The sequence below is a fragment of the Crocodylus porosus genome, unplaced genomic scaffold, assembly GCF_001723895.1.
Source record: "Crocodylus porosus isolate Cpor-Errol unplaced genomic scaffold, CroPor_comp1, whole genome shotgun sequence".
Taxonomy (NCBI): domain Eukaryota; kingdom Metazoa; phylum Chordata; order Crocodylia; family Crocodylidae; genus Crocodylus; species Crocodylus porosus.
Genome location: NW_017728909.1, coordinates 27,683,140 through 27,696,751, shown reverse-complemented (window position 1 = coordinate 27,696,751; position 13,612 = coordinate 27,683,140). Strand labels below are relative to the sequence as shown.

The window sequence follows — 13,612 nt, the reverse complement described above, 5'->3', positions numbered from 1 at the left end:
AAAAAGGATGTGGAGAAGCTTGAGAGAGTCCAGAGAAGAGCCACACGCATGATCAGGGATCAGGAAAACAGACCTTATGACGACAGGCTGAGATCTATGGGACTCTTTAGCCTGGAAAAGCGCAGGCTCAGGGGTGACCTGATGGCCACCTATAAGTTAATCAGGGTTGACCACCGGTATCTGGGGGAACGTTTGTTCACCAGAGCGCCCCAAGGGATGATGGGGTTGAATGGTCATAAATTACTGCAAGACCCATTTCAGGCTGGGCATAAGGAAGAATTTCTTTACTGTCCGATCCCCCAAGGTCTGGAATAGCCTGCGATCGGAGGTGGTTCAAGCACCTACATTGAACACCTTCAAGAAAAAATTGAATGCTTATCTTGCTATGACCCCAGCTGATTCCCTGCCTTTGAGCAGGGGTCTGGACTCGATGATCTTCCGAGGTCCCTTCCAGCCCTAATATCTATGAATCTATGAATAAAATTACCTCATTCCTTTGATTGATCTAGTGCTTCTGTTTGCTTGAAAAAAGAACAATTACAATGGAAACTCACAACAAAATTATCTTCTGGTGTTACAAAGGGGGCTGGACTCTGATCTTCCGAGGTCTTTTCCAGCCCTAATGCCTGTGAAAGAATGGAAAATGAAGTGCGAGTGTGTGTTTCTGCATGCAGAGAGAGGAAATCATGACTGAGGGCCTAATAGTGTTTCCAGTAAAAAGACATTTCAGAATTCCCAGTGTTTTCAGTCAGAGTAAACTTGAGCCATTTAAGTTGCTTCTGTTCAGGCTATATTCTGGTACAAGACGGTACAGTTATTTTGAAAGTATAGGGTGGGATTAATAGGCAACTCTTGAGCTCCAGCCATCCGGCTCCGCTGGGGTATGTATCCAGGTCCTGGGGGCAGAGGCACTGGGTGGGGTACTTTAAGCTACTTAAAAGGTATTAACATGAAGCCAATATAGAATTAAGAGCTTCAGAAGCTGCCTAAAATTACCATGTAACAAGAGCCTTAGTAATTTAAAGCAAATGGAATATCAGAAACACTTTTCTTTTGCTATTAGAAAACAAAGTTGCCCTAAAGCAGGCAGAACTATTTTATCTTGCACTAACAAGGAGTGTATTTGTAACAATGCATGTTTTGGTAGGATTTAGATGTGTTATATGGTTTCTTTTTAATAAAAGAGGTTCTGGAAGTATTAATTCATCAAAACCTTAGCTTGCAACAAGAAAATGTCTTTATTACCAGAAAGACTTCCATAGTCTCTAAGAGCCATGGTAAGATTCTGTCAATTACTCCTGTTGATGAGCTTCACATTATGATAATTTATAATACCATGAACATTTTTTTTTATTGGAAGGATTAACAGCGTAACAGAATCAATTAAAAAGCTACCAGGATTGAATTAAAGGAATCTATTGGCCAGACAATTCTGATATATATATCAGGTACCTGGAGATAGATAGATAGATACACACACACACACACACAAGGTATATATATATATCCGGGGTGGTGGTGGTGTGTCCAGGTACCTGATATACATGTATATGATGCCTAAGTACAAGTATCTGAAGTGTTTAAGCTTCAAAGGGCAGACTTTTAACATGTTTGATCACTAGGGTTCTGAGTTTTTAAAATATCTGTAATATGACAGTAAGTAATATAGTGTTAAAGAGTACAGTCAGAACTGTGGATTCTTGATTTCCATTTCTGACACCTAATTTTCTGTTCATGTTAGGTAAACCACTACTTTTGGAAACCGACAAGCAGTCTCAAGTATATGTGTGGGTGGATGGGTAAGGGTGGCTGCTACCCAGCAGCAGTAGTTAACTTAAATCTGATTATATCTATAATGATTGTCAGCTTCTTCCCTCTGCTGTATAAAAAGAAAAAGATGGATTAAGATAACATTGGGGTATTATACAAGTGAGGCTGAGGTCTGTGTGACTACCTGGATTCACACATGAGACTCTCACATTTGTTTGTTTTTTATGTTATTTAAAAGTTCTAGCACAGTACAATGAACAAATTGTTTGAAAGGGCTAAATTGGCCAATGATATTAAAAATTCAGAAAACCTGATCCAGAAATAAATTGTTCAAATTATTCATGGGTGAATAGACAGCTCATGTGCCTTAGTACAGTAACATGGAAGGCAAAAGTACACAAATTCAAAAATAACACAAATGCAATACAAATTTCAGGGAGCCCAACCTAGCTTGACTGACAAGTCCAATTTTTATTTTGGACTACTATTTTCAAAGTTGGAGAGGTTTATTATGCTTATGTAAAACAAGTGTTGCTTCCAGGTTTTGCAATTAAGAAAGGAGGACAAAAGTGACAGTAAGTACAGCCAGTGTAGGATCCATCATTAAAAATCAACGTGCACTGAAAACTTTGAAAAATTGTTTTAACCACAAAACTGAGAACAAAACACTCAACTTCTTTAGCCATACAGGAAGACATGCTACAATAGCTCCCCAACCAATCAACATTACTAAAAGCCTCAGACCAGGAAATCCTTCATTGTACAGTATATGTGAACACTGTGACTAAGACTTCTCATTTGTTGCTGTCTCTTCTTTTTTTTCTTGCCTTGTTCTTTGCATCTGCAGGATGGCAAGGCAGATGTGAAGTCCCTCATGGCGAAATTCAATACTGGTAACAACCCAGCAGAGGATGTTTTGGTTAACAGTCGACCCTTCCGACTCCCAGAGCAGTCTTCAGGACTACAGGCTAGAAAAGCTGCACTTGAGAAGTTTACCAGTCATGGGAACACAGGTCCTCCTTCCGGGCCCCACGCCTTCCCCAAGTCTGCATCTCCTAAACCTCCATTAGGAATAAAACCTCCTATTGATGATAAGACAGAAAAGGATCCAAAGCCTCCATATTTGAAACATAGCCCAGTGGCACACAGGTTTGGGACTCCACCTCATGCAGCTAACAGAGAAGATAACGGAAGACCTGGATTCCCCAAGCCTTTGGGGTCCAAGCCTAGTGACCTGGGAAAAGAGGAGCCAAAGCCAGTGTTTCCCAAACCTCCTGGAAACAAGTACCTTGGCTCAAACACCCAGGACCATGACTTAAAGCCTGTGCTGGGGCCTAAGCCACCTTTGAATTCTGTACCACAGCATGAGAGTGAGCCAAAACCTGGGTTCCCCAAAATAGCTGGGAAGAAAGAAAAGTTTGCTGCTGCATCACAGGAAAATGACCCGAAGCTTCCTTTCCCCAAACCACCTCTTGGCCAAAAGCCTCTTCTGGCCCCTGATACCTCCCACAATGAAGACGCATCCAATAGAAATGTTTTTCTGCATAAGGGACCTCCAGGCCAGATAGGACCCAGACCAAAAGGTCACTCGTTTAGGACAGCAAAGGAAAAAGAGGAAAATAGCAATAACAGCCCAGATTCTACAGCTGGCCATTTTCCCAATGTGGCTCTGAAACCTGTTGGCAGTCGGATTGTTCCAGCTCCGAGCTTCCCAAAAACTGGTGAGGAAAAGACTGAAGAAAAGAGGACTGGTATTGCCAAGAGTATTTTTCTCAGTAAAATGAACCAGGAAGATTCAGGTTCAGTTCCCCCTAAATTCCCCAAGCCAGCCGTCAGGCTTGCTGGAGCAGGACCGTCAAGCAGTTTCAGTGAAAAAGAAGATGGGGACAAGAGTTCCACCACCCCGAAACGGAAAACATTGCCTCCCGCCTTTACGGTGGGTCCTGCTCCTCAGAAGCCCAGCAGACCCCCTAAAGTGGACCTGGAACGATTTCGGAGACATACTACAAAAGACAGTGAGTCTTTTTCCCCATTTATTACTTAATTCATTCAAGGTGAAACTCTTGTCAGTGGGCATGGATTGCTGACGCATGCAACCCTGCATCGTGCAAACCCTGCTCAAGTCCTAGGCCATACTTGCATTACCCATCTGCACAGAGCAGAATTAAAAATAATGTGATGCCTTCACCTATTGTACAAAATGTGGGACGGCTGGCTGCTTTGCTTAGTTTACTTGTTTATGAAAAATGCTCAGTTGTGGTATAACTTGAATCAAATATTTCAAGCATTACTTTTACCAGGCCTTCATTTCTGATTTCCTTTAAATGACACATTGAGTAACATGCCCTTCTCACAGTCATTTCCTGGAGGGGAGACTAATGGCTACACATGTGATATACATTGACCTCTAGTAACCACCACATCTCTTTGTGTTTTTACAAGGACCAACCACAGTACATGACTTAGAGGTGAGATACCTTCTTTTTAATATGTCTTTATAAAGATAGACCTTCACTGAATGTCCCCTGAATTAAAGTTGCTTGGATTTCAGATCCCAATCTGAATCCAGGCTTTACAAGCTACTCTGGAACATGATTATAAGTATGTATAAACCATTTTAGCTCCATTTCCTTTGCACAGCTAAAAAATAATTGTGTATGAATTTATATCAGCTAAATATCTGGCCCTTATTTTATGAAGGAACAAGGGTCACTGAATTTTGTGATGGTTGAAGTGTAAAGCTAAATTTTTAGACTTGGGACCATCTCAATATAAACATTGACATTTTGCTGTATATATCAACCTTCTACAAAGGTTTTTGAAATATTTGTGAGTACTTATTTATATGTCCCAAATACTGCAGTTTCTTATAGTAACAATTGTTTTTTTATGTTCAAGATAGGCAACGTTGTCCTGTATGTTGCATGGGCAGATACCTTTCCCCATATAGATCTAGTTGAAGGATCTGGAGTTATTTCTAAGATGTGGTGCAACCACTATTGCTTTGGGTTCAATTTTCTGAGGCTGTTCAAGAATACAGTCTTACAAATCTGAAACATTTCTCCCTTAACATTAGGACCTGAAGTTAGGTTCTCAAGTATCTACATTAGGCTCTTAAGCAGAAATGATCAGATTTTCAGAGGTGCTGAACATTTAAATTCTCACTTAGCTTGGCTTAAGGTCTGTTTGTAGGAAGCGCTTTCTGGAAATCTTTAAATGACTCATTTAATTGGACTTTTCATTGAGCTACATAAGTATTGCCTGCACTTACAATTATATCACAAATCTTAAAATAGTTGGTGTTTTTCTTAAAGAACCAGCTTCTAGAGTAAGTGATTACATAGAAATCTCCAATTTCATTTTAAAGAAAACCCCATTTCTACCCTCATAATTGCAAAAATAAATAAATAAAAAGCTGGAAAACATGCCTTGAGCATACCCCACAGAACCCAGAAGGAAAATAAGAAGAACCCCAGTTTTACTATTGTGTAAAAAAATCTCACGATTGTTAAAGTCAGTCTCATGATTTTTCCAGGCTTCAGTTCAGAGCCTATGTCAGTCAGACCTTTAGTTACATAATTACATCAGTAATTTGAGTTTCCCTAGCAGCTCTTCACTTAAATCATTTCACGAGCTATTAAAACCCACAGCAGACTGTGAGAGGTGATCAAGCTGCATTAGTCACTTTTTGCATGAATAGCTTGCACAGATACAGCTGCAGCTCTGCAATTATGCTCCGACAAAAAGCTTCACTGTAGTCAAGACTCGTGTTTGTTTTTGTCGCACGCTGCGATGCTTACAGTTTTGTAGCTGATTTTTATATAGTGCCAAATGGACCTAACCAAAGACATTTGAAAATATCCTGCCCAGGTGAAGACTCTGGGAAAAATACAAGCTCTGAGTGAGTCTCACTGATAATAAAAGCCATTCTTTGAACACTAAATGATTGCAGCTTTATATTCAGCTGTTAATCCCTTCTCGGTGGTAAGTGAGGTGCTCACTAGCTAAAAACAGCGTTATTTGTAACTACGTTCTGGTTTTCCTGTGTCACTATGTATTTTTGGAAGGGTTTTCATGAATTCATTGTAGGGGCCAGCTCCTCAACTGGTTTACTTCTATGTAACTCCATTGAATATGAAATAGCTGTGCCAGCTTACAGCAGCTGAGGAAATAGACCGTTGTTTTTAGAGCCCTGGTCAGAATTTCTCAATTTCTGCCAATACATTTGACAGTCAGAATATGAAGATAGTGCAGTTTAAGTTCATGAGACCATGAATTATAGAGCAGGCTCACAGAGATTAAGCAAAAACAGCAGCAGTACTGCAACACCAAACATTCAAGAAGTAATAGCCAGGCCTCAGAAAAAAAATAGCATTATTTTTTTTTAAAAAAAAAAACCCCACCAATTAATTTGGGATCATATTTTCAAAAATTTAAAAAAAAAAAAAATTCCCTTTAACCAGAGAGTCAGAGACATTTATTTTTAAATGAAAATGGAGAGTTCTGTGTTATTACACAGATAACACCTTGGGGGGGGTGGGGGAAAACAAACAAACCACCAAATGCTGCAAGAGTCAGCAATGCCACAGTGGTTGATAACTCTTTTTAGTTTGTCTGTTTGGGCCAGGGCAAGACCAAAATGTTTAAAGTGCATTTCATTATGTGGCAATCCACGTGCAACCTTCATGATTTTATTCTTGTAATGCTCTTGCTTACTCCATTTCCCCACCTTCCCAATCTGTATGGGGGTTCTGATCATACACTTGGCTACACATGCATACAAGGCTGCAAGGATGCAGACCACCTGGCATCAGTGATCAGGACCTTCAGTTACAAACTCCCTGGTGCAAGGATTGTGCTTTTATGCATCTATGCTGTTGAATGCTTGAAACAGATGTTGGCAATAACAGAGAACACGCAGAAGTCAAAGTATTTCTACCAATGAGTATGGCTAATATTCACGTGCGCTACCTAACCTGACTTGAAGAAAGGTACGTTATCAGGTAACTTAACTAAAATAGATCCTGGCAAATTTTTTTCAGGTAAACAGACTGTCATTACTCCTGGATTTCTGGAGATACAAATTATGCTGTGATGGTACCTTTTTACAGTTAACCAGGGTTGTTGATTCTTGAAGTGACAGTTGAAAAAAAAGTTGTGCCAGGAAAGTACCACCCCCTCAGCAGAAAGCAAACACTTCATGTTACCTTGGCCTCAAAACCCCAACCAATAGTTGTATTATACTGCATCTGCTCCTGTGATTTTTGAATTGAGTAAGAGAATGAGCAAACAGAGCTAGGCAGGAAGTGGATTTCCCCTCTGTTAAAACTTCTTGAAATGTCAGAAGTCTTCCCACTCCTGCGTGGGACAAGTCAAGACCTTTGGAATTTTTCTAAACAAAAAAAAAAAGTCTCCAATGATCAATGTGCCAGTGGTTGGGGCACTTGACTTATAAGAGATTCATGTTCAAGTCACTGTTCTTTAGTGAAGTTCTTGAACCCGAGTGTAACAGAAGGCCTTCTCAGGGCCAATTTAACAATGACCCACCCACCTTTTCTGGGTTAACCACCCACATTCTCACCCACCACACCTTGTTGTTAATTAATTAAAGATGTAATTAAGTGGGAGACTGCCTACTTCCTGCCCCAATGCCAGGGGGCACTATCTGCAGCTCCTTTCCTTCCCTACACCACAGCCCAAGCCTCACTGATGGCATCCAGATGTTATTATAATCACTGGCCCTCCACACTGGGCCCCAGAATCCTACTACTGAACCCCCACCTGGGTTCCTCTCCTCAGACAGTCTCTTCCACCTTCAAACCAGGCAACATAGCTCCCTGAACTGATTCCCCTTCAGCTGAGGTCCCCCTGAGACCTTTGGCTCACTAGCCCTGGCCCACCTCCAGGCCAGTCAGAACCCCAGGCACACAGCTCTTGGGCATCCCTTGCAGTGGGCCCCTGGCCCTTCAACTCTTTCAGTCCTGGCCCAAGCATGGTGCAGTAAGGGGAAGTCCAGACAGGCCTGAGTCTATGGCCCTTACTCTTTCTCCATGGGGTCTACCTTCCTGATCCTCCAACAAGGGGTAACCCACCCAGTTGTCAGGGCTGGTGTTAAGGCAGCCCAACCTGCCTTTCACTGGGGTGGTAACTGGCCTGGCATTTCCTGGGAGTTCCTGCACCACTGGGAGCCCCACCAGGCCACCCACTCCTGGCAGGGTACAGTTTTAGGTCATGCCCAGGACCAGGAGCCTCTTTACCATCCCCTACATCTCCTCCCTTACCTCCAGATGATAACAGCAGCCCTCCAGCCAGGCAATGTTGTTGCCTGGCCTCCAGCAACAGAAGTGCCCTGTTTATATGGGCAGCCCCAGATTCAAAATGGCTGCCCTCATCAGGCACCTGGTAGCTGCTAACTCCAGGCCCTTAAAGTGGCAGGCACAAACAGTGGCCTGCCACACCAAGTCTCCCATGCACCATTTGAGTGCTCCAGCTGCCAAACTATCACCTCTGCTATGACTAGTTTATCTCAATCTCTCCTGCTGGGGGTGTGCTTCTTTGTATAAATAAATATTCACTGAGCCAGAATCCACAGTTCATTAGTTAAGATGCTTACTTGGGAAATAGCACTCCCTTGTTCAATCCAGCAGAGCTGGGGTATGGACTGGGCCCTCCCACATCTCAAGTGAAGGGCCAAACTGCAGACAAATAGCTGCTCTGGTGTAGGTCTTTCCCTTTACCTAGGAATTTCACCCTAAATCTGAGCAATCTGTCTTGATTAAAGTATTTTTAAACTAATATATTCCCATGGACATTTTAATTTTTTATGACCAGCATTTTCCAATGACAAAGTATTTTGAAATAATCCCAACCAGTTCTGTAAGCAAACCTCATTCCATACTGGATGGCATATGGGCTTACTGCCATAGTCCATAGCACTAAAGCCATTTCCACTGATAGTGGAGTATATTGTCGGGTCAGTTGTAACCCACAGGAGATCTGTGCTTTTCAGATGCAGAAAATAATAGAAAGAATCATTGCTTTTTCTAACTATCTAAAAGTGTGCTGGGGAGCTTCTACTGAAACAAGTCAAATGAAAGAGTCCTTGTCTCAGATATCTTTCAGTCTGAGCCTGTACCTCTACAATAAATCACACAAAGTAACTCTCGCACTTATGTTCACTTCAGTGGAGTTCTGTGTGTTTACAGAAATCCAGCCACCTAAAGCCAAGTGTAGATTCAGAATCTTAAATACTTTCCCTTTTCTGCCCTGTGAATGACAAGCATTGGTACTTCCAATATAAAGATGATCTTAAAATTCAGTTTCAGAACTGATACCTTCTTAATTGAATGATGTACAGTTCATTAGAATCAAGGAAATGTAGGTCTGATTTGAATGCAAGACAAAATAGTGACTTTCAGAGTTGTAAGAAAAGATTTTTTAAGTTAGCTAATTCAAGTAGATCATTATTTAGTTAATGAAGTTGTAAAAACAGGACTTACCAGAATTGTTCAATTACCCTAAAAGCACAATGTTGGATGTCCTGTTCTTTCTGTAATCATTCATTATTTGTGAATACTCAGATAGTCCTGAGGCTACAGTATTTGTGAATCATCTCCTCCATAAACTAAAGCCCAAAAACTATCTACTGATAATAATGTGTATAAGTATTTGGAAAATACTTAGGGATTTTGGATTTAAGGGATTAATGTCATTTTTCTGTTCTCCCAGTGCTAAAATGAGGAAAGAGATATATATGTATAACAGAACAGCAGAAAGGTGCATGCATTATGAAACTGCAAAGGAAGAAAAAATACTTGAGCCACAGACAACTGTCTTGAAGAAAGGGCAAACTAACAACATGTGCATTTTTAATAGAAACCAAGCTGTACTACAGCTTTATTTTTAGCATCTAATAGAAGAAGCTACTTTTATTATGCAGCTGAACTATAGGATGCTACAAAGTCATATTTGGCTTAAATGGCTGTCCAAGCAACAGTATCAGCATAGCCTGGCAGCAAGTTTCACAAAATGGCTCATTTATGATTACCTTGTCATTTACAGAAAAGTAAGATGTCCAGCCTTGCATTTGAAATGTGCAGTAAACTTAACTTATGACCTAATGTCACTAGCAGGGATTCAAACTAGGACTTTTTATTTTGAGATTCTATTCCATATTGATGTTAATCATTCTTATTATTGAAAGTGAAGCTGAAGAACAAGTTCTTGACCCATGGGTTTACTAAAAAAATCTTAAATTTCTGGGCAGGTAGTGCTGATACTGCTGTCAGTTGAATTACGGTGGATGTACTCCAGTTTAACTGAGAGCAGAATTTAGTCCTTAAGATATGCTTTGGGTCCTGATGGAAAGGAAGATATGAGCTTTCCAGTTGTTAGGTAAGGACATATCACCTATTCATGTCAGTGAATAAGAGCCCAAACTATTCTGTTTTCAAATGGCCTTTAGTTTAAAATATTTTACATCTCTAGGAAGCAGGAGAAGCAGATTTTGAAGCTCCTGTGACTGACAAAAATATTGATCTTAGAGCCACATCATAGCGTCACCATGAAAATCAGAATGGGCAGTGTAGGGTGAGCTATTGTGTAAATGGAGCAATACAGGAATGTTGTCCTCTAAATAATAATGACACTAAAATTATTTTCATCAATAGATCTCATTGATCTCATTAATAAGATCAATAGATGCTCCAGACCTGGCCCAAAAAGACCGTCTATCTAAAGCACAAAATCAATATACTATCTTTGTCAAGAGACAGAGTTGTCATCTTATAAATGCAGTATGTCCAGCTTTCAGCAGTCAGATTTTTGTGTTGCAGGTAAGCTGAACTACCTTTCTCATTCCTGCCCTTTCTTGTGCATATTTTCAATCCCCAGGCAGAACTCAGTGCCCACTGTTGATAAATACTGAGTATCGGGGTTTTTTCATGAACAAACTACAGCCACATGCCTTCACCTAAGAGACTTTTATTTTAAATTAAGACAGAAAGAGCACAAAATACTTCCACTTTAATATAAATAGGGAAACCCTAAAACCACAACAGAGGTTTTGCCATTGACTTCAGTGGAGACAGGTTTTATTCTATGGGTCCAATAAAATCAGTGGAGTGAGTCCAACATACACAGCTGAGAATGAGACTGGCAGGGCCCAAAACTATTACAGCTGTAAGATTACAGTTACTGTTACAATTCACCAAATCATTAGACAGGCAGAGCAGACAGGTGGACAGGCTATTGAGATGATTAGGGAATAAATATAATCAAATGCACACTGAGTAACTTCTGGAGGAACCTGAACTCCAGTATTTCCCATCGTAAGATTGTGTCTGATAAGGTCTATGGTTGTATATGGTTAAGAGGAAGCAAGCCTACCACAAGGATTGCTACATTGTAAAAAAATGTTGCAAACCTGTATTTTAACATATTGCATTCAATACCTTTCTTTGGTGTGAAGCTTGCAATTCTTTTTTGACTAACTGAACATGGGTTGGGGGTGGAGGAAGAGTTAGTTTAGGATGAAAGAAAGCTATCTATAAAAATATTGAGGGCAGTTTGCAGCTGAGTAGAATTGCCATAATTTTATCAATTGCAGGTTCAACCAGCTGGGGATCTTCCACTGAATGTCTCCATTTTCCTTTGCTCTCAAACACATGGAACAACCTTTCCTTTGTATATAATGGACACATCTAAATGTGTTATTAATGTTATAAAGGTTTACTGAGCAGTAAAATACTGCACAGTAAGCCTATCCTGGGAGCACTTCTAGACATGCTCCCAATGGAAGCAGACTGGCAAAGGACTGCTCCTGCCTTGCTCCGGCCCCCTGCAGAGGGCTGGCAGGGAACACAGGGACTGGTCCTGATGCACACAAGCCAGGAGAGCTCTCCCAGCTGCTCAGGAAATCCCCAAGCAGCTGGGGGCTGGTTGTAAGTTGCCCCAGAAGTAGGACAGCTCCTAGGAAGCCCTTGGCTGGACAGGAAAGTAGAGAGCTCCCCAGTCCCAACACTGCTTGGCTCCTGGCTCCTGTGGGGGGCTGGGAGCTGAGCAACACCAGGACAGGGGGGCAGAGAGCTACCCCATCATGGCTCTGCTTGGCTCTTGGCAGAAGCCAGGAGCTGAGCAGTGCCAGGACTGGGGGTGTTCTCTCCCTCCTGTGGCCCCCTGGTTTTGGTCCTGGTCAGCATCTAGGCAGTTGCTCCTGGTCAGCGTCTAGACCTGTACTGCTGTGCAGTACCCACTGCACAGTTAGTTTTCTACCTGTATATACTGGTAGTAGCTAACTCTGCAGTAGACTAATTTACTGATTTACTGCACGGTAAATGGTGTGCATGTGTAGACAATGATGCTTTACTGCACAGTACATCAGTCTACTGCATAGTAAATTGTCTCATGTAGACACACCCTATGAGTATTTTATTACATGCCATTAATGAGATGGACAAGAGCACCTTCTGCTCATTTATATGTTTATAACCTACGTTCAGGTTTTAGGGTTCAATTCTTCAGGTTTTAGGGTTCAGTTTTGCAATACTGCTTATGATAAAACTTCTATTAAATTCATAGGAATTAAACATTATAAATGTAGCTGTTAGTACTATTCAATATAGTTGAACAATTACTATAAAGATGTTACAAACACTTATTTAAATTTCAAAGTGAATTAATTCACTTCACCTATATTTGTGTTAATTTTGTTAGTGCCCTTTTGGTGCTATGTGATTATTATAATGTATTAGCACTTGCTTAAGTATTTTGTTAAACAAGCACAGATATAAACAAATTCTTAAGTAAATGGCATTTTGAATTAAAGCCCTATGTATACCAACAAGAGTGGTCATTGCTGGAGATGAGTATATCAGCAGAGAGATGGGGCTGGGATTCATCACGTTATGAAGGTTTTTTTAGAAAAAGTATTGGAAACACTAGTCAGGTGGGAAAAGGGGGATGGGATAAGACACTATTAGAGTAAAAATTACAGTTAAGCCAAGGGATCTGACTGGATCACCTCTAAGCTGATTCTGCTCATCAAAAAAGAATACCTTCTGGGTCAAGCCTAAAATCATGCATTTTATTTCCTAGATCTTTTAGCTTTGGCCTGCTCTTCATTAATTGCTACACAAATTTGGGGAGAACTTCACAACACAGAGAAGGTTATTTTGAAATCTTAATTTGCCACTAGGATTATAAATTATTGCTTTTTTACAAGATAAAAGCCCAAGTGATGGAAGCAAAGACTGGTGGGCACTGGTCAAAAGCATTTCATTTTGTAATTAAAATGTCTACACCACAGTCACCAAGCCCTGGTTAAATTATAGGTTGGCTTCACTTACTATGATGTCAGTATTTGTCTTGCACTCTCCAGGCCTCCTTTTCATTGCCTTCAGGTTTAATATTGTCCCTGCTATGGGGTGTAGTATAATCAACATATCACTAGAATTCCTCTAATTATTGAAAAATACAAATCATCGCATCACTTTCTCTTTCATATGAAAGAGGAAATTGTTTAGTTTATGTACATCAGTAATTTCATTTGATTTGTATGTAAGAGTAAGTGCCTTTTGTGTGCACTTGTGTGCATAGGAAGAATTTATTAAAGAAATTAGTTTTGTGTTTAGTTCTGAAAACAGTAACATCCAAGATCATTCTCCCTTGTAAGAATGTATTCCTCAGTCTAAATCATCTCCTGGGAAGGTTCTGTCCTCACAACCAATTCATTGTTCCAGAAAAATAATCCCTGATGCAAATGTAATGAGGGGAGGAAGATTCTGATTTTTCAGGTAGCTGCAGCCAGTCCCAGGGATTGTATCAGACTCAGAATTCACTGGGA

The 13,612-nt window shown here is 40.6% G+C and overlaps 1 protein-coding gene across 4 annotated transcripts in view; it reads left to right on the top strand.

The window, feature by feature from the left end:
* Positions 1-13,612, top strand: part of FYB (FYN binding protein) — an 88,946-nt gene that overhangs the window by 17,767 nt on the left and 57,567 nt on the right. For all 4 annotated transcript variants that reach the window (XM_019531989.1, XM_019531987.1, XM_019531988.1 and 1 more), the window contains exon 2: positions 2,618-3,785. In XM_019531989.1, the coding sequence (XP_019387534.1) occupies positions 2,645-3,785 (1,141 nt within the window). In that variant the 5' untranslated portion in view covers positions 2,618-2,644. The remainder of the gene's footprint in view (positions 1-2,617; positions 3,786-13,612) is intronic.